This window comes from Hemitrygon akajei, chromosome 16 (genome assembly GCF_048418815.1).
Source record: "Hemitrygon akajei chromosome 16, sHemAka1.3, whole genome shotgun sequence".
NCBI classification, from domain to species: domain Eukaryota; kingdom Metazoa; phylum Chordata; class Chondrichthyes; order Myliobatiformes; family Dasyatidae; genus Hemitrygon; species Hemitrygon akajei.
In genome coordinates, this window is record NC_133139.1 from 25,701,339 (window position 1) to 25,723,332 (window position 21,994).

Below are 21,994 nucleotides of genomic sequence, written 5' to 3' on the forward strand. Positions count from 1 at the left end.
TCAGGGACAGTGATTTGGGGGAAATTGGGTCAGGATAGTTTTTAGAGTCAGGTATGTGGAGGAGTTGGGGGCGGGGCCTCTACTCGGCATTCAAAGTCCAGTGATGTTGACAGATGATAAAGGACCTTTGCTCTGTGCTCGAAGGCCAACGATGTGGGCAGGTGATGAAGGGCATTTATGGACGTCCAGCTGTCCATGTGAGCAGGAGGCATGAGGGCCACTCAGTCAGTGTGCCTAGAGTTTGAGCCTGGAGTCTGGAATCTTGTCCTGGGCTAGACCAGAGGTTGACACTGAAGACTGAAGCACAAAAGTCAACCAGAGGCTCAGAGGTTGAAGCCTGGAGACTTGAGGCTGGAGTCCTTCTGGAGTTGGAGGACTGTCCCTGTGTGTGTATGGGTGGGAGGGAGCCCTGTTCTGGAGTTGGAGGACTGTCCCTGTGTGTGTATGGGTGGGAGGGAGCCCTGTTCTGGAGTTGGAGGACTGTCCCTGTGTGTAGGTGGGTGGGAGGGAGCCCTGTTCTGGAGTTGGAGGACTGTCCCTGTGTGTAGATGGGTTGGGGGGGAAAACAGAGCTTGTTTTGCTGTTTGTTGTCTTCTGTGTTGCTCCGCTGAACTTCGTGGACATGCTGTGTTGGTGTTTCTGGCGACACTTATGGGCAACTCTCGGCAGATCCCTGGGTTGTGTTGGTTGCTAATGCAAACAACACATCTCATTGCATGTCGTGATAAATAAATCTAAACCTGACTCTAGATTTCTATTCCAAAATCCAAGTCACAAATCAAAAAATCAATGTCCTCAGCACTGAGCTTTGTGGAACTGCAGCTCCTCCCCCTTTAATCTGAGAAACAATTAACTTCTCGTGGCTTCTGTGTTCTGTCTAGACGTGCCACTGTTACTCGGTTACCTTCCTACCAGAGTGTAGAGAACCAGAAGGCACCGGGAGGGTTTTGCTTTGTTACTGTACACCCACAGAGGATGGCAATCCTTTCCAGAGAGTTTCTGAATTCCAGTATGCATATAACTCCAGGTAATGCCTCTCTAAATGAAAAGAACTAAGGGATTCACAGGGAGTGGTTTCCTTGTTATACATGTAACACCCTGGTTAAGATTTTTTTTTACTGCTATGCTGTAGGTGTTTAATTTTGGCAGTTCTGTAAGAGCACTCTGTTCTGCTTTCAGCCTCTTTGGGTTTGAGCTGAGATAAGGAGCTATGTTGTTTAACTTAGGAATGTTGTGTCGGCCAATCAGGATGGTGGAATTGGGAGATGGTTCTAGAGAATCCCGGAAGGAGAGGTTTTTGTGACTGGTGTGGGTCGAGATCTTTATGGCAGCAGCTGTGAGAAGACAGGAGGGAAGATGGCTGAGGATGCTGTCCCTATTGCACAAGGTGCTTTGTGCAGATGAATGGCTTCAAGGAGGAAGGACCAAAACTCCCGTGGGGGAGCCCATTTGTTCGAGATGGACTTTGAGCGTCATTCGGAAGATGGTGTGTCCTTTCATGCAGACTGTGGATCCAGCACGTGAGTTAAAGACAAATTCAGGATGAACTCCTGCTTAGGTGTACGTTTGGACTGGGTTAATTGTAGTGGGCTCTTTTTATTTTCCTTTTTCTACTAACTGTTTGATAAAGCTGAAATGTGTAAACGTACTTTAATTATAATTGTATACAGTGTACGATCTGTTACTTCTTGCATGGGGGCTGTGGGATGGAGTCGGCCATTTTGTGAGACTGTCCTTGCTGGCCCCCCCCCCCCCCTTTTATGGACTCTGAACTGATTCTTGCACTGGGATAATTGAATCAGAATGTGGACACAAGGTAGTGACCTGTAAACCTGAGACCAATCTCAGATGAATAGTTATTTAGCATGCAAAGAGGCAGACCGACAGAGGAGAAATTTGTAATCTCGTTAGACTTGGTGTCTGGGTCACCTAGTTTGACTGGTTTGAACCAGTCAGAGTTGAAAGGAACAAAGGCACGAAACTAAGGGCAGAGAGCATGGGACAATGTGGGTTGTAGCTCTGAACAAGAGCCAATAAAAAGGTATAAAGGGCCAGTCAGGGTAATATCTATCCAATGACACTGGAACACTACATTTATAGTGATAAGGTCTGAATATAAAAGTGGACACTTTGATTGCGCCATCAGCGATAATTTTCTCCAGAGAATCGCCATCACGAGGAAGAACCCCCGTGCCAGTGGCTGGCAGAAGAAAGAATCAATCATCTGGCCAGCAGAGATCCCCTATTTTGGTGTTATAAATTGGAAAAGTGGTCTGAGTGAGCATTGGTACAGAAAGAACATGTTCTTAGTTGTTGCCCTGGGTCAACAAAGTTACGTTGTTGTTTGTGCAGAGACAATAAAGTGCGAGCTTCGATTAATTAAAAATTGTGTAATGAGTTTCTTAACCTTGTTCCATTGCTGAACGGTCAATATATACCAGCTGTAGGATCAGTGTTCTGTTTAGACATGTTGCAGATTGCTGACTTAATCTCTTTTTGTACTACAGTACTTACTTGTTCATCTATCTGTCTATCTGTTTATTAACTTATGTAATGTTTCTTTTTGTAACATAATATGTTTTGTATATTGTTCTGTACTGCTGCCACTAAGCGACACATTTCACAACACGTCAGTGATAATAGCCTGGTTCTGTTTCTAGAGTTTGCATTCTCAACTCTTTTATTTCACTTATACTTCTGATGTTGTGGTCCAGTTTTATTTGCCATGATCTCCTCAAACATCGTCGATCGAAAAAGAAACAGCACTTTCTATCGTTATTTTGGATATTTCACTCTCACTTCCACGTGGTCCTTTTTATGAATCTCTCTTTCCTTTTTTGACATTGCAATCTTGAGGTTTAGGTTAAACATCACCGAGGATCTCACGTGCTCTGTACACACCGGCTGTGTGGTGAAAAAGGCACAACAGCGCCTCTTTCACCTCAGATGGTTGAGGAAGTTTGGTGTGGGTTCCCAAATCCTAAGAACTTTCTACAGGGGCACAATTGAGAGCATCCTGACTGGCTGCATCACTGCCTGGTATGGGAAATGTACCTCCCTTAATCGCAGGACTCTGCAGAGAGTGGTGCGGACAGCCCAGCGCATCTGTAATTGTGAACTTCCCATGATTCAGGGCATTTACAAAGACCGGTGTGTAAAAAGGGCCCGAAGGATCATTGGGGACCCGAGTCACCCCAACCACAATCTGTTCCAGCTGTTACCATCTGGGAAACGGTACCGCAGCATAAAAGCCAGGACCAACAGGCTCCGGGACAGCTTCTTCCACCGGGCCATCAGACTGAGTAATTCATGCTGACACAACTGTATTTCTATGTTATATTGACTGTCCTGTTGTACATAATATTTATTATAAATTACTATCAATTGCACATTTAGACAGAGACGTAACATAAAGGTTTTTACTGCTCATGTATGTGAATGATGTAAGTAATAAAGTCAATTTAATTCAATTTAATTCAACCGACAATATCCATTATAAAGCCATTAATCCCCACAGCAGTATCAATTACACTTCTATTAGGACTCCAGCCCACTCTCACCATTTATCTCTTTCTAAAATCAGAGTCATAGAGACATAGATTATCTGACAGAAGAATGGGTCCTTTGAGCCTTCATAGCTAAATCAAACTTTTCTGCCCATTAACACTCATCCTAATTAACTGTGACATTTTGTGCTTTGTACCCAATTTCAGCACCTCTATTGTCATCAAGTTCTAGATATTAACTACTGTTTGCCTAAAAATCTTTCCTCTCAAATCCCCTTTAAAACTCCTTCCACTAGCTTAAACTTTTGGTTTCTGATAATCCCACCGTGGGAATAAGATTCTATTTACTTGTCTCTATGCCTCCTATAATTTCTTATTCTCTATTAAGTTACCTCTCAACTTCCTTCGCTCCTGGATATGAAGCCCAAACAATCTTTCCCCATAACCAATGTCTTTTAGTCCATTTAACATCCTGGTGAATCTCCTCTGCACTCTCTCTAGTGCAAGCACATCCTTCCTGTAGGCTTGGGGCTAGACATGTATCGTGGAATTAGGTCTCAGGGCTCTGGCACTCATTTACATTAATCCTGCAGTAATCCTAAATTATTTTATTCCTCCCACATTCTTGTCTCCTCACCTTCCTCCCCAGCCACCTCTTGATTCTACCACTCAGCTAGTTTACCGTGACGTATTAACCTACCAACCTGCAGATCTTAGGAGAGTAGGAGGAAACTGGAGCGGTCAAAGGAAACAATTAGGTTACCGGGAGAACGTGCAGACATCACTCTTGATCAGCTTTGAACCAGGTCTCTGGTGTTGGGAAGTACTGTCCCTAACAGCTGCATCACTGTGCTGTCCTGTTAAATTTATCCTGATGACGAGATTTACTGCACTAATGTCTTTCTTTTCCCTCTAATGTGGCTTCCAGTCTACGCTGGCTGAAGGGTTCCCACACTTCCCCTTCTCCCCTCTCCCCCCAGATTTTAGAAGTCAATGTCCTGAAGTAAAACAGCTCCCCTCTCCCCACTACTACCCCTGCCCATTCCATGTTTCTGCAATGGTAACATGTTTATTGCTGTAGTCGATGCTTCAGGAAGGATGCATCACTTCTAAAGGGCCAGCATTGATTAAACATGGATCAAATTTCTTATCCCTTGAAACACAGTGTGATTGCTGAACTTTTCAAAGCCAAAAAGTATGTGCTTACACAATCACAAAATCTTTAGTCGCACTCCAGCCATGCAACAATATCACTAAAATCATAAGCCATCTTAGAAATAACAAGATACCTGGTGAATCCTTTCACTCTCAATATCCTGAATTAAAACAGTACTGCTCAGAACCCCAGATGTGACTTGCCTTGGCAATTATGACAAAACTTCCCAATTTCGAAATTCTCTTTAGTGATAAAAGCCACCTTGTCATTTACCTTTTTACATCTCCCTAATGTGTATTGACTCATGCACAAGAATCCTTAAATCCCTCTGTACGTTTTGTAATCTTCTTCCTTTCAGTTAATAAGCTGCCTCTTGACTCATATAGCACACAACTTCACACTTTTCCATACTTAAGCGCCAAGTTTTCACCCACTCACTCAGCCTACTCACCTCCTGCGGTAGAGTACAGCACCGTCACCATACCTATCTTGTGCAGTCAGCAGGGAGTGTCCTCAGCAAATGTAAACACACCTGCCGCTTCTGGCACGTTGATCAACTCAATCATTTTTTTTCCCAATCAAAACATCTTGTTACATAGAACATAAAACATCACAGCAGTTCCTTTAACCCACGATGTTGTGTTGACCTTTTAACTTTAAGATTAATCTAACCCTTCCCTCCCACATAGCCCTCCATTTTAATATCTTTCCTGTGCCTACTAAGTGCCTCTTAAATGTCCCTAATGTACCTGCCTCTACCACTACACCTGGCAGGCGTTCCATGTACCTACCACTTTCTGTGATGAAAATCCTAACTCTGGCATCTCCCCTATATTTTCCTCCAATCACCTTAAAATGATGCCCCCTCATATTAGCCATTTCCTCCTGGGAAAGATTCACTGACTATCCGCTCTACCTATTCCTCTTATCATTTTGTACACCTCCATCAAGTCACCTCTCACCTTCCTTCACTTCAAAGAGAAAAGAACTAGCTTGCTCAACTTTTCTGCATAAGACCTGCTCGCCAATCCAGGCAGCATCCTGGTAAACACAAAGTATACTGCAGATGCTGCGGTCAAATCAACACGTACAAACAAGCTGGATGAACTCAGCAGGTCGGGCAGCATCCGTTGAAACGAGCAGTCAACGTTTCGGGCCGAGACCCTTTGTCAGGACTGAAGAAGGAGGGGGCAGGGGCCCCATAAAGAAGGTGGGGGGGGGGGGAGGGTGGAAAACCAATCAGAGGAAAGATCAAGGGGTGGGGGAGGGGAAGCAGGGAGGGGATAGGCAGGAAAGGTGAAGAAGGAATGTAAGGGGAAAAGCACTATGGGTAGTAGGAGAAGGCAGAATCATGAGGGAGGTGATAGGCAGCTGGAGGAAGAGGCAGAGTGAAAGTGGGATGGTGGAAGGGAGAGGAAGGGAATTACCGGAAGTTGGAGAATTCGGTGTGCATACCAAGGAGCTGGAGGCTACCTAGACGGTATGTCTCCCCTGCAGCACTTCTAAAGCTTCCACATCCTTCTTATAATGAGGCAACCAGAAATGAACACAGTACTCCAAGTGTGGTCTAACCAGGGTTTTATCGGGCTGCAAAATCACCTTGCTGTTCTCGAACTCAATCCTGCAACTAATGAAGGCTAACACTCCATTTACCTTCTTAACATCCTTATCAACTTGTGTGGCAGGTTAAGTGGATCTGTGGACCTGGAGCCCAAGATCCCTCTGGTCCTCCATTACTTGGACGTCAAACATTCCTATATTGGATAATTAATGATCACGCACAGGAGAGCAGATTGTGTAGATCAAATTGTTGTGGGTATAATTTTTGGTTTATGTAATAAGAAGGGCTTGGTGAGAGAGAGAGAGAGAGAGAGAGAGAGAGAAAAGCACGGGCAAATAACTTTCAATAGAACTCTTGAGTGGTGTTCAGCATGAGCTGAAACACGTGAGCAATTTATGGTACAAACCAAAATCCTGGTTTTTCCAATCCCAAGCCCAAACCACAGTCCGGACCCTGGTTTGTGGCCTCCTCTTCTTCCACCTGCTCCTGACACTGGTCCTAGACTTAGCCCACTCCAACTGTTGATATCGTTTTATTTGTCAGCAAAGACCGCAGGAACGGATACAACACTGATTACCAACCCTTCCAATCTTACACGGTCACGCGAGTACATAGGTCTGGGGTAGTGTCAGTGGACAACAGTGACTTTGTGTATAACTCAGCAGTGCTGGCTCAAGAAATTAGAGATGTTATATGAAATTATACAAACAGCTAAAGTAAGAGTCAGAAAATACGGTACAGAATTTGAAATCTGCTGATTTTTTTAAAGGACTGCAGACTTTGATTTCTGTGCTTTACTTTCAAAGAAACACAGCCCATTGTTCTTGTCCTCGTTCTTTAAAAGGAATCTGAAATTGCAACTTGTTTCAGATACAGACATATACCCATTAGTGTTGTATTTCAGTGTTATACAGAGACAGACCGGTGCTACGCTGTGGTGTTGGGCAGAATCAAAGTATTGCTCATCGATGTTAGTTATGGAGCTACAGACTGTAAGGATGGTATTCCTTTCTTTCACTTTCTTGAGATGAGGACTTCTACTCCAGGACATCTAAGATGTTCTCCTTTTTCGGAAAACAAGGCTCCCACCTCACTGTCACTTAGGGACCCTCCACCAGCATCTGCCCTTACCCCCACCCCCACCTCCCCAGACAGAACAGGTTCAGAGTTCTCCCGGCCATCACTTACCACAGTGCATCCAACGCACCATTCTTCACAACCTAGAACATGATCCCACCACCAGCTGCACCTTCCCCTCGCCACCCCACAGGTCTCTGTCCACCATGACTGTCTCGATTTCCGGGTTGTAAGCCTCTTTAATTCTCCTCCCTGTTTTCACACTGACAGTCTGTGAAGGCGGCCCATTGTCAGGATGGAGCTCCCAGGATTGGACACCATCTATTCCAGCAGACTCAGGAGGAAAGCAATCAGCATAACCAGAGACACCACACACCCCGGCCACTCCCTATTTGACCCGCTGCCATCCAGCAAAAGGTTCAGGACACTAAAAGCCAGAACAAATAGACTGAGGAACAGCTTCTACCCCAGAGCTGTGGCCTCCATCACACCACTCCCATAGAACAATGACTGAAACTGTGAGCACACACAAGGACTCAAATACTTGCACTAACGGCACTTTGATAGATAGATAGATAGATAGATAGATACTTTATTCATCCCCATGGGGAAATTCAACATTTTTTCCAATGTCCCATACACTTGTTGTAGCAAAACTAATTACATACAATACTTAACTCAGTAAAAATATGATATGCATCTAAATCACTCTCTCAAAAAGCATTAATAATAGCTTTTAAAAAGTTCTTAAGCAGTTTACTTAAATACATTAAATACAATCAACCCCGGCACTTTAACATATCTTACTCCTGGCGGTTGAATTGTAAAGCCTAATGGCATTGGGGAATATTGACCTCTTCATCCTGTCTGAGGAGCATTGCATCGATAGCAACCTGTCGCTGAAACTGCTTCTCTGTCTCTGGATGGTGCTATGTAGAGGATGTTCAGGGTTTTCCATAATTGACTGTAGTCTACTCAGCGCCCTTCGCTCTGCTACCGATGTTATACTCTCCAGTACTTTGCCCACAACAGAGCCCGCCTTCCTTACCAGCTTATTAAGACGTGAGGCGTCCCTCTTCTTAATGCTGCCTCCCCAACACGCCACCACAAAGAAGAGGTGTGCATTGCTGTGATATTCTGGTGCTGCTGCAACTTATTTTCTGCTACTTATCTATTCAATACCGTTTTTCTATTACTGTCTTGTTTTTATCTACCGCTTTGTTTGATTGCCTGAGAGGAAGCCAAACAGAGTTACATTGTACCTATGTATAATGACAATAAAGATCATTCAATTCAATTGACGTCCTCTACAGCTAAATACAAACATGAGGAAGAACACCCCACATTGTGCCTGGATAGTCTGCAACCTGATAGCATGAACATCAAATTCTCCAACTTTAAATAAGCTGCCCCCCATCCCTTTTCTTTCTCCTCCTGATCTACCCTGTTGTCCCTGTACCTACCCTCAACCATGCCCATCATCTACACATTCCTTCCACTGGTTCCACTCCCCCACTGTTCTCATCAGTCCCCCCCCACCCCCTTACTTGTTTCATGTGTGACAGCTCCAGAAAGATGGAAGGACTCCATCCACGTAGAGATACTTTAGAGCACACTTCTCAGATCTGATTGCCCATAGGAACTCATATGCATCTTATGTTTGCTTCACAACTGCCTGCCGACGCTGTTTGTGCCTCGTAAGCCTGACTGAATTCTCCAAGGAAGTGACAAAACGTATTGATGAAGGTTGAGCAGTGGATGTGGTGCAGATGGCTTTTAGCGAGGATATTTGCCAAAACTCCCCGTGGTAGGCTGATTCAGAAAGTCAGGAAGGACGGGATCCAGGGAAACTTGGCTGCATGGCTTCAGGATTTGCTTGCCCACTGAAGGTGGACAATGGTAGCAGATGGAGCGTATTCTGCCTGGAGGCCTGTCGTGGAGCACTCACGAAGGACTGGACCCAGGTGCGGAAGAACGGCAGGAGATGGAAACCAAAGATTAAACGTCGGAATCAGAGCCTCGGAGGAGCAATCGAGTGACACCATGAGGTAATTCATCCTCTGACACAATGACCCCACTAAGGCATCAACTGAGAGTCCTCTTTAAATAATCATAGACTGCAGAAAACACGTGCCAGCCACAATGAACTTGATAAGATTCAACTGAAAACACAAGGGCTTAATGACTCTAGTTAAGATATTGATTAGTAAGTACAATTACATACGCAGGGCTGGTGACAGAGGTTGGTAACCAGTGATGTTCCATGAGGATCTTCTCTGAACCACAGCTCTTTGTGATTTTTATAACTGACTTCAATGAGGAACTGGGCTAGTATGGATAGAAGACTGATGACCATGCATGATGACCTGTTCAGATTCTGCTGCTGCCTTAGAGGCTGTAAAAGGGAATAAATCAAAAGCTCGTCCCCACATAGTCATTGAGATTCTCTCAGTTTTGTTTAGAATAGGGAAGATGGGTTGTGAAGTCAGATTTACATGGATACCTGGGCATGCTGGGGTGGAGGGAAGTGAAATTGTGGATGGCATTGCAAAGTCTTCCTTACAGAGTGGGCAAGTAGGAATTAGAATACCCCTAGGCAGAGCAGAATTGAGAAGTAGGGTAAAAAAGGCATAGAGAAGAAATGGCAAGAGGATTGGAAAAATGAATTAAAGGGAAGGCATTTCTTTTCTAGTCACCCACTAGTTAAAAAGGTCTCAGACTGTTGCTCTTTAAATCATAGAGATATGGTGAAATTAACAAGACTTAGGTTGGGGCATTGTGGGCTAAACTAATACTTAAAGATAATAGGAAAACATCCAACTGGATTATGTGACTGTGGTAGTCCACAGACAAGTCAGCATGTTTTGCTGAGTTGTAATCGATATAAAATTGAAAGAAGAATATTGTTCAAGAGGCTGTCTGACTTAAATTAATTTTGTTTTTCTATTAAATCTTTGTTTGGCCACCAAGAGAACCATCATCTGATTGAAAAGTTTATTACTCTGTTTCTACACGTGACTAGTTTATATTTGAGAATTTGAGTTTCTTGAAATTCTGTAATTACCTGTACATCCTGCAGAAGGCAGTAATGTGCCTAGGTGCATCTAAACTGCCGGAAATAGAAGAAGAACTGGGTTAGTAAGCTTGCAGACGACACAAAGGTTGGTCATGTTGTGGATAGTGTGGAAGATTGCCATAGGCTACAAGATTGATAGGATAGGATGCAGAGCTCAGCTGAGGAGTGGCAGTCTGGAAAAGTGGGAAGTAATTCACTTTGGAATTTCAAACTTGAAAGCAGAGTACAAGATTAATGGCAGGGTGGTGGAACAGAGGGATCCTGAAGTCCAAGTCTATAGATCACTCAAAGTTGCTGAGCAAGTTGAAAGGGTGGTTAAGAAGGTGTGTTGTCCTTGAGCTTAAGAGCTGTTGAGTTTAAGAATTGTGAAGTAATGTTGCAGTTCTATAAAACTCTGTTTAGACCACACTTGCAGTATTGTGTTCAGTTCTAGTCACCTTATTATAGGAAGGATTTTGAGGCTTGAGAGAGGGCACTGAGGAGATTCACCAGGATGCTGTCTGGATGAGAGAGCATATCTTATGAGAATAGGCGAAGTGACCTGGGGCTTTTCTGTAGGGAGTGAAGGGGGGTGAGAGGTGACTTGATAAGAGATGTTTAATAAAACAAGAGGCATTAATAGAGTAAACAGCCAGCTTTTTTTTACCCAGGACAAAAATGGCTAATGCTAGTTTGTTTAATTTTAAGGTGATAGGAGTGGTGGAAGAGGTAGGACTTTTTACACGGAATGTGGTGGGTGTGTGGAACAAGCTGCCAGGGCTGGTGGTAGAGACAGATACATTAGGGACATTTAAAGAGTCTCTTAGATAGGCATAAGGATGAAAGAAAAATGGAGAGCTATGTGGGAGAGAAGGGGTAAATTGATCTTGGAGTAGGTTAAAATGTTGGCACCAAAAAAAAACCCAGTGCTGTGCTGTACTGTTCTGTGTTCTATTATATTAACCAATGGGTCTATCTTTCTGAATAAAGACTGGTGTCAAACAAGACTGAGCCTTTGCCAAACATGTTTCTCAATCTTTCTTGACAAAATGTTGGATCTCATGTCCAAAAATCTTCCCAAGGAATGAGCCACCTTCAGATCCAATGGGAAGCTGTTGAATTCATGTTGGCTGCACTCCAGGGTAAAGGTTACTTGAGTAACTCAGTAATTGAGCTTAAATAAGGAGACATCACTTATGTTTGTAACCTTTTGGTGGCTGAGCTCTGAGTCATGGTCCACAGATTCACTGAATCATTGTTGGTAGAATCTCAGATGGAGATGAAAGGGCATACAGGAGTGAGATATGCCAGCTAGTGGAGTGGTGTCGCAGTAACAACCTTGCACTCAACCTCAGTAAGATGAAAGAGTTGATTGTGGACTTCAGGAAGGGTAAGATTAAGGAATACCTCCCAATCCTCATAGAGGGATCAGAAGTGGAGAGAGTGAGCAGGCTCAAGTTCCTGGGTGTCAAGATCTCTGAGGAACTAACCTGGTCCCAACATACCATTACAGTTATAAAGAAGGCAAGCCAGTGACTATACTTCATTAGGAGTTTGAAGAGATTTGGCATGTCAACAAATTAACTCAAAAACTTCTATAGATGTACCGTGGAGAGCATTCTGACAGTCTTCAACACTGCCTGGTATGGGGGGGTGGCAGTGCTCCTACTGCATAGGACCGAAAAAAGCTGCAGAGGGTTATAAATTTAGTCGGCTACATTTTGAGTACTAGCTTACAAAGTACCCGGGACATCTTCAGGGAGTGGTGTCTCAGGAAAGCAGTGTCCATTATTCAGAACCTTCATCACCCAGGGCATGCCCTTTTCTCACTGTTACCATCAGATAGGAGGTACAGAAGTCTGAAGACACACACTCAGTGATTCAGAAACAGCTTCTTCCCCTCTGCCACTCAATTCCTAAATGGACATTGAACCCATGAACACTACCTCACTTTTTAAATATATATTATTTCTGGTTTTTGCAGTTTTTAAAATCTATTCAATATATGTATACCGTGATTTACTTATTTATTTATTTTCCCTCTTCTTATATATTATGTATTACATTGAACTGCTGCTGCTGAGTTAACAAATTTCACAGCACATGCCGGTGATAATAAACCTGATTCTGATTCTGAATCTTGCTACACCACTCCACACTTTGACAATAAGGTTTCACAATGAGCCCCTAGAAGGCATGGATTTCTTCTCATTTCTCAGGAGCAACATTTTGATCAGGGTAGAAAAACTGATAAAGAAATTCACCATTGTGTTCAAGACACCAGCATGTACAAATGTTCATTGACTAAGAGGGTATTTGAAGATCAAGATCTCAGATCTAGCACAAAACTTGTGTTGTGTACCATTGTAATTCCTGGCCTCCGATATGCTTGTAAGGCCTGGACTATCTATTGCATTGTCAGGCACTGCACAAATGCCACTACTGTGTAGCCACACTAAACTTCAAATTCACTGGAAAGTTAAGCAAGGCAGTATGAGTGTCTGCTGCCTGTCTACAGCACCATTACTGAGGTCCTTCTCACAATGCTCATTTGGCCCCGTTGGCTTGGCCATGTCATTCACATGCCCAACACCAAACTCTTAAGACTCTCAGTTCTGAGCTTTGTCACAGGTCAGATTCAGAGGCAGACAAAGAAAACAATCCAAGTTCTCTGAACTTAGAACATAGAACATAAAACATAGAATAGCACAGCACATTACAGGCCCTTCAGCCCACAATGTTGTGCTGACCCTCAAACCCTGCATCCCATATAACCCCCCACCTTAAATTCCTCCATATACCTGTCTAGTAGTCTCTTAAATTTCACTAGTGTATCTGCCTCCACCACCGAATCAGGCAGTGCATTCCACGCACCAACCACTCTCTGAGTAAAAATCCTTCCTCTAATATCCCCCTTGAAATTCCCACCCTTTACCTTAAAGCCACGTCCTCTTGTACTGAGCAGTGGTGCCCTGGGGAAGTGGTGCCGGCTGTCCACTCTATCTATTCCTCGTAATATCTTGTATACCTCTATCATGTCTCCTCTCATCCTCCTTCACTCCAAAGAGTAGAGCCCTAGCTCCCTTAATCTCTTATCATAATCCATACTCTCTAAATCAGGCAGCATCCTGGTAAATCTCCTCTGTACCCTTTCCAATGCTTCCACGTCCTTCCCATAGTGAGGCAACCAGAACTGGGCACAGTACTCCAAGTGTGGCCTAACTAGAGTTTTATAGAGCTGCATCATTACCCCGCGGCTCTTCCTTGAGGAAATGCGACACGTGCACCGACCCTTGTGAATGTCAAACACTTGAGTGCTCAAACCAGAGGAGGTGGATTCAGGGTGATGCTGACAGCTTCAATACCAGTGTCAGGGACATACAGATACCCTGCACAGGTGACTGAAAGAGTGTTTCACCTCAACCTCCTGACATCATCCAGCAGATGCCCCAAGCAGAGACTGCCTCAGAAGAAGAAGACTTCAATTACTCACTTATATGCTCACAAAAGGCATCTATATGATCTGTTTTTATTTGTTGCACAGGTTTGTGTCAGATACAGTGTTTACATTTTAACACAAGTTTAAATATACATTAAATATACCTGTGGGGACAGGCAGTAGGCCGCTACCTTCAGGTTTACATATGGGAGCCTTCAACCACCAACGTACCACCGGGTTGGCCTGGAAATCCTTACTGTTCATTATTTACATTAGTTATTAGGATTATGGTAGGGAAGGTATGATTAGTGACACCAAATCTGGTGGCGGCACAGAGAGTGAGGATGGTAATTTTAAGGCTATTGGATAATACAGATGAGTTTCTGAGATGGGCCAAACAATGACAGACAGAATTTAATTCTGATAAATAAGAAGCACTTTCGGAGGACTAATAAAACTAGGGCCCTATGAGGTATTGAGGAAGAGGAGGACCTTGGTGCACGAGGATCCCTGAAGGTAGCAGCCTGGGTGGATAGATGGCCAAGAAAGCAGTGTGAGGTGCCTGTCTTTTTAATAAGGCTTTGAATATAAAACAGGGAGATGATCACACAACTATACAAAGCATTGCTTAAGCCAAGACTGGAGTACTTTGTGTAATTCTCATTTCTACACTATTAGAACAAAGTGCTTATACTGGAGAGCAGATTCACCATAATGTTGCCCTGGGATTGTGTGTTTCTGTTATGAGAGGAGACTGGATAAACTGGGCTTGATTTCTAGGAGTTGAGGAAGTAGAGGGGGAATTTGATTTAAGTATACAAAATATCAGAGCCAGAAAATAGGGCTAACTATGAGGAACTTCTCAGGGTAATCCAGAACCAGACCATCTGAAGTGAACTGACCAAGGAGTGGAGTGAGACGATGCTGGAAACCCAGAGCAACGAAGGCAAAGTTCTGGTGGTCAGGCAGTGCCTGTGGAGAGGCATCGTGGCGAAGGGTCGACTGTTTATTCCTCTCCACAGATGCTGCCTGGCCTGCTGAGTTCCCCCGGCGTTTTGAGAGTGAGACATCATATTGGTTGGGTTTTGCTAGTGTCACATGTAAATGCAGTGAGAAGCCGTTTATGGTGCATACCAGCCAGTCAGATCAGGCCATACATTGAGGAAGTATAAAGGAAAGCAGAATATAGTGTGGCAACTATGGAGAAAAGTGCAGTGCGGCTAAATCTGGCAGGGGGGAGCTGTGTTCTGAAAGGTGCTGTGGTCTGGAGGGGAAGTCACCAACTCACTTTCATTCCTGCTACTTTGTAAACAATACAACAATACTGAAGGAAACATAAATTCTGGTTTTCAAAATTCTATATAGGTGATATCTGAGAACAAAAAACATAATCTGCTAAATTAATCTGAACCAACAGAATCTGGTCCGTTTTCAATCCCATTGCTGATATGACGCTGAAAGCATTCAGTGCTGACAATGTATTTTTCAGTTCATCGTCAGTGGATTGATTTCTTCCTTTGGGTCTTTGAATTCCCTCCCGGTCCTGCACGGAATCAGGCGTCTTTCACGGACATCTCAGCTCTGGAGTGTGAGGAGTAGGTGTGAGTGTTCAGGAGTTCCTGGGTGGTCCTCCCAGAGAGCATGCGTTGCTGCTCCTTCCTGCAGCAAATTACATGCATCACCTTGACCCTAAATTCATCAGAAATGTAATAGTAAATGAAAGGGTCAATGCAGCTGCTGGAGCTACTGACAACCATGCAGACCATGTAATAAATGTAGAGCTCACTCTCCTCGGTAAGGTGGTACTCCGAGTGGTGAATTAGGAGGATGATATTGCTGGGAGCGAAGCACCCAACATACACCAGTAAAATCAGGAAGGTGACTATTGCAGCATGCATGTAACTCTTCTCATTGACTATTAAAGTTTTGATTACAGAACCATAGCAAAATACAGTGATACAGCATGGGATCAAAAATCCCATGATAACCAAACATACAAAGTAGTAGAAGAAATACCCGGCCTGACTATCCACTGGCAACACATCATGGCAGGTCGTAATGTTCAGGTTGTAGATGCTGGTCAACTGCTCCTTGAAGAGAAATGGCAGAACCAGGAGCGCGGCGATTACCCAGATCACGGAGCAGACGCTGATGGCAAATGTGTTGTCCCTGAACTGCCGGGAGGTGAAAGGATACACGAGGGCAAAGTATCGGTCGATGCTGATGACGGTGAGGAGCAGGATGGAGCAGTACATGTTCCCGTAGAAGAAGGCGGTCGTCATCCGACACAAGGCTTCGCCAAAGACCCAGTTGTTGCCCAGAAGGTGGTAGGAGATTTTGAACGGTAACATCAGGATCAGGAGGAGGTCTGCAGATGCCAGGCTGATCAGGAAGATGGTGGAAGGCAATTTTCTGATTTTTGTTGCCAGTACCCAGAGTCCTAGCCCATTGGCAGGGAGCCCAATGGCAAACACTAAGAAATAGAGGCCTGGGATGGTAACTGTGGTGGTGAGACCAGTGAGCTGCTTTACCACTGTCTCATTCACAAAGTAGATCGTCTCATTGGAGCCATTTACTTTGAATGGTTTGGTTTTAAATCCTTTCATGATGTCGCCCACGCTTGGTACGAAACGCGTTTCAGCTTTGACCTTTGAAACAACGGAAGCAATATCGCTGTAATCTAAAGAAGAAAGCAAAGGAGAGGGGAATTCATTGTTATTGCATTGGTAACTGAATTCAAGGATCAACTTCATTCACCATACACATCTGCACGTATTCAGAATTTGCTGTGGTTTGTTGGCGTGACGTGCGACCAAAATCAACAGTATTTAATAATTATAATGAATAAAAAATTATATAAAATAAAGCTGAAGATTAAAGTACAGATATGGAATAAAATGTGCATGATGTCACCAGGATTTATCAAGCAGGGCAATTCGGTGTGCTTCTGCCTTAAAGCTTAAGTGACAGGGCTATGATTTGACCTCTCATACTATCCCTGAGCAAAATTGTCTCTCCAAACCTGGGTTTCTGCTTGGTGTTCTGCTTTTCTCCAATAAACCCCCCCCCCCCCACCAAAAAGAAAAATTGTTAGCTTAATCAGCTGCTCTAAATTGCTCCTGGTAGGGGTGAGTGTAGTGAGGTGGGATTAAGGGATTTAGGGATTTCTGTGTGGGAGAAAGGGGAGAAGTGAAATAAATGTGGAAGTGGGATTGATAAGATTGTTCTGTGAGCCAACATAGGTTCAATAGGATGAATGGCCTCCTTCAATATCATGAGGAAATATAGACAGCAGGGTGGAGGGCAAGGTGCAGTCTAAATTATGCAGGATCTGGAATGATTGTGAGTTCCGTCTCCCAGTGCACTCTACTTCTGGCTGATTATCTGTGTACAAGATTTCTCAAGCTCACACTGACAAGATGGTAGTGCAAGAATTGCAAGCTCACACTGTGTACAAGATTTCTCAAGCTCACACTGACAAGATGGCAGTGCAAGAATTGCCGCAATATTATACAGCAACGTGTGCACATTCACACTATCCAGATAAGAAGCGATGGTAGTATTGTACAGTGTTACACAGGGTGTCCATGATAGCTGGGTGTGGTAAACAACCTACCAGCAGGGAGTCAGCACTTGCTCGGCAATAGGTTGACTCATTGTAGAGCCTAATGGCCGAGGGTAAGAATGACCTCATACAACACCCTTTGGAGCAGTGCAGTTGTCTTAGTCTATTACTGAATAATTATAATAGACAGTCTATTATAGAACATAGAACACAGAACGCAGAACAGAACAACAACAGGACTTTCAGCACATGATGTCCACGTCAAACATAATGCTAAATTAAATTAAATCTCTTCTGCCTACTCACGATCCATTCTTCTCTATCCCCTCCTTATTCATGAGTCCGTCTAACAGCCTTTTAAATATCTCTTATCACCGTTTTCCTGGCATTCCGTATCAGGCACTGCCACTCCATGTGTAAAGTACTTACCCAACACATCCCCTTTAAACGTTGCCCCTCTCCAATGTCCTCCAAAGACTTGACATTTCTACCCTGGGAAAACGAGACTCTGTCTACCCTGTCCATGCCTCTCATAACCTAATCAACTTCTATCCAGTCTTCTCTCAGCCTTTGACGATCCGGAAAAAATAACCCATGTTTATCTCCTTATAGCTCAGACCCTCTAATCCAGACAGCCTCGTGATGAATATCTTTCCAAAGTCTTCACTTCCTTCCTGTAATCACATGCAAAACTTGAAACATGTAGGATCCCGAAGAATCTTGAAGGAGTGGATGAAAAGAGGAGGATTCTTGTGGGAGATCCAGAAACAGAGATTGGAGTTTAAAAATAAGATAGAAAAAAGGTGATTTTTAAAGAAGTTCATCTTTGCAACTCACTTTTTCAAAGGGCAGCGGAAGCAGCATCTTTGAATATCTTTTTACTGTAGAGGTAGAGAGAATCTTAATAAACAAGTGGTGAAGACTGACCTCAGGTAGATGAGGATTCAAAATTAAGGTTACAATCAGGTCAGATGTTTTTAAATGATGGAACATTTTGGGGGAGCCAAATGCCCTACTCCTGTTCTTAGTTTTTAAAATTGAAACTATGGTCAAATACCATCTTCCAGATGGCGGTGTGACACAGTTTGCAGCGGCCTCTCTGGAGTTGATATCTGTTATTTGTTAAGCGGGGTGCCGTGCACAATCCTAATCTGATGAAAAACGGACGTGGGAGCACGGAGGAACATCTGGAAATCTCCAGGAAGGCCTTCTTTGTTGCTGCTGCTGTTGTGAGGTCCGGGTCTCTGCTGGGAAGAACAGGCCCCCAGTCCTCGGGGTGGCGTTGCCGGTGGAGGGGGTGTCGTAGTGCGCTCAGCAGAGGATGGTGCTCAGAGAGGCTGTGCCGGAGGGGATGGTCGGAGGTTTGACAGACTCGGAGTCCGCTGTGGTTGGGGTGCTTTCGCTGTGTGCTGCGTCTGCGAGGCTGGGTCCGGCGGCGCCGTGTAAGTCCATAGTGGGGGTGTTCCCTTCTGCCGCCTGCATGGGATGACGAGTCTATCAGGACCCTGAAGACTGGTGGAAACTGCGTGGTGGTTTCTTTTGAACTTATAATCTTTTAACATCTTTGGACTATTTTTAATGTGCCCATGGTCTGTTTTTTATTAATTATGGTATTGTTTGCAATGTTGTAACTATATGTTGCAACTACATGGTTTTGTGTAGGTCTTGTAGCTTTAGTTTTTGGTTTGTTGGGTGGTAGAGTTGGTCTCCTGACTTGGTGTGTCTGGGTAGTCTTGTTTTGTCTGGTGGTTTTGGAGCTCCTTTCCGGGGAGCGTGCAAAGATGGTAGTGCGATATTAATACGCAGCAGCCTCTCCGGACTCTCAATTTGGGGATTGCCAAACGTTATGTGGATTTTCTGGTGTAGTCTGTTTTGTCGTGTGCTTTTTGTGATATCATTCTGGAGGAACGTTGTTTCATTCTTTAACTGCATTGCAGTTGTGGTTTCTAAATGACAATAAACCGAAATTCAATTCAGTTCAAATACTGTGTAGGTCTTGACAGGAGAAGATTGTGAATCCTGCCCACCACAGTCTCACTACATGCTCCAGTCAGTCCATGTCAGAACAAATTCTGGAATAGTTGGTCTTCCGGCTGTCAGCTGCTGAAATGGCGGTGCACGGACCCCACCCACAAGCACAGCAGAGCGAGCTTCACCTACGCCAAGCTCCATGGGCACCACTGAGACACTGCCAGATCTAAGGCTGAGAAACTCAGAGGCAGCCCCTTCTCCTTCAGGCAAAGACACGGCAGTTGAAACGGAAATCTGCACCAGATGTTGATCAGAGAAAACAGACCGACCTGTTCCCTTAACTTCTCCAGTGACACCTGGCAGCACCGGGTGCCACAATGATCCCACGTCTTCGGATGAGCAAAAGCTTGTTACTATTGATGGAAGATGTTTCTTTAAACGACGTGCTCTGCCTGTGATGTACGTGTTCAGAAGACACAGCAGAATGACCAAGTGGAGCAAGTAATCAGCAAGGGTCCCTTGGCCTCAAGATTGCTGACTGAATGCAGTGTATTTATTTATTGAGAGACAGCTCAGACTAGGACCTTTCAGCCCTTCGAGCTGTGCTGCCCAGAAACCCCAATTTAATCCTAACCTAATCATGGGGCAATTTACAACCAGTACGTCTTTGGACTGTGGGAGGAAACCCACGCGGTCATGGGGAGAACATACAAACTCTGTCCAGGCAGTGACGGGACTTGCCTGTATTGCAAAGCATTGTGCTAACCACTACGCTCCTGTGCCACTCCAGGAATAGAGCTGAAATGACTCACGCCAATATATTCCCCTCAACATAGGAGCTTCGTAACCTACTCACCCAGAATGTTATGGGTTCTGGCAGAAAGCTCACCACACGAGGACTGAGAGATTTCCTACCTTCGCATTGTTGCATCCGGTTTTGAGGCTGCCTGTGTTAGCCTCCTTGTGGAAAGTACTTTCAAACCTGTGGCTATCACTTTCCTGTGGGGTGGGCGTGGAGTCTTCCTCCGGTCCCTCAGCCTCTGCACACCGGACTGGCGCAAGAAGCACCGTCTCTGACCAGCCTTCGACCAGCCAACGGGTCATTTCTGGGACAATCGCTGGCCTTGGCAATGAGGTCCCAGTGAGGATGAGGAGAAATGTTGTAGGGGGGCATGATGGTGCCACACCTCCCTGGTTGTGGAGAACTGCTCCCATCCACCGCCCCTTGTGTGGCTAAACCTACTTTTGCTTCATAACGTCTGTAAGCTGTGAATGTAAACTATGGGGACAGTCCTGATCTCAGTGCAGACTGGCATCAAACTATTGTGCATCATTGGCATGACATTTTGTATTTATTTTATGTAGAGAGACAGCATGGTAACAGGCCCTTCTAGTCCAACTGGCCCAGAATTCCCAATTACAGCCTTGTTACCGATCAACCCATCATCTCTTTGGAAACCAGAGCATCAGGAGGACTGTGTCACGGGGAGAAGCTACAAATTCCTTACAGGCAGTGGCGGGATTGACAGGTCATTGGCGCTGTCACAGTGCCACACCTGACACTGCCACTACCGCGCGGCCCTAATTTTATTCAGCCCTTAGTGCCAGGGTGCAGCGCTTCACTATTCCTGCTGGAGTGAAGCTAACCCGTCACAGTTGTGTGCTGGCAATATTGCGACCCGAGTGTGGTGGAACGGCCGACTCCGACAAAGAGACGGCGGACATCGGTGGCTCGCGGGAGGGACACCGTGAGACGTAACGTTCTCAAACTAGGACCCTGCGATCAGCATTCGATTCAATGATGCAAGTAACTCAGAATCCCTGAGTCTATCAAATCAAACTTAACAAGATTCAACAGGAGGCGCCAGGAGACTGCATTACAAAGGGCGAGTCGCTCGAGAAAAGCCCAAGGAACTCTAACATCCATCTTTAAACAACAATCAATAATGTGCTCTAACGACCTCAGAGCCCAGTGGTCTCCAGTGTACCACAGAGGCCCGGAGAACTCATTACAGGATCCCCTCTCCATGGCCAGCATCTGACGGCCCAGGGAGATCTGAAATCCTGAGATCCAGGGGCAACTCAAGAGACCTGGGAGATTGAGAGGGAGACCAGGAGTGCTCGAGAGAGAGACATGGAGAATTTGAGAGGGCAGCATGGGGAAATCGAGAGGGACCTCAAGAGTCAGAGAGACCAGGGAACCTTGAGAGGAACTTCAAGCCAGACCAGGGAACATCGAGCAGGGCCCTAAGAGGCAGGCTTTCAAGCTCTTGAGAGGGGGAGAACATTGAAAAAACCTTTGAAACCTTCCTTGGTCCTTGGAAACCTTGAGCAAAATCCTTGGGAAACCTGGATGACCATGGAACCTTGACAATTTAGGCCATGACACTTGGGCTGGGAGAATATCTTGAGACCCAGAAATAGCTTCGAGACCTAGAAAACGCCTGGGGACCCTGAAACTTGAGTCCTTGAAAACATGAAATTTGAAACTTAGGGAAGAATCCTGGAAGGATTTTGCTCAGTGCTTTACTCTATGCTATTCTTTTTTCCAGAGACAATTAGGATACAGAAGGCTGCACACTCAATTTTACAGATTGAGACATCATAGGAGGCTCTTCCTATCACTGATCTGTTTCTCTGTAGCTCTGCTTTAATTGTTACATA

The 21,994-nt window shown here is 44.7% G+C and overlaps 1 protein-coding gene and 1 long non-coding RNA gene across 2 annotated transcripts in view; one reads left to right on the top strand and one right to left on the bottom strand.

Annotated features, from left to right (window-relative positions):
• Positions 1–890: 890 nt before the first annotated feature.
• Positions 891–21,994, top strand: part of LOC140739861 (uncharacterized) — a 30,112-nt gene continuing 9,008 nt past the window's right edge. Inside the window, exons 1-2 of the long non-coding RNA XR_012101763.1 lie at positions 891–1,027; positions 1,227–1,520. This is a non-coding gene — a long non-coding RNA (uncharacterized lncRNA). The remainder of the gene's footprint in view (positions 1,028–1,226; positions 1,521–21,994) is intronic.
• LOC140739857 (proteinase-activated receptor 3-like) overlaps positions 13,869–21,994 on the bottom strand; it is a 29,026-nt gene continuing 20,900 nt past the window's right edge. Inside the window, exon 3 of the mRNA XM_073068460.1 lies at positions 13,869–16,474. Within this exon, the coding sequence (XP_072924561.1) occupies positions 15,348–16,474 (1,127 nt within the window). The 3' untranslated portion in view covers positions 13,869–15,347. The remainder of the gene's footprint in view (positions 16,475–21,994) is intronic.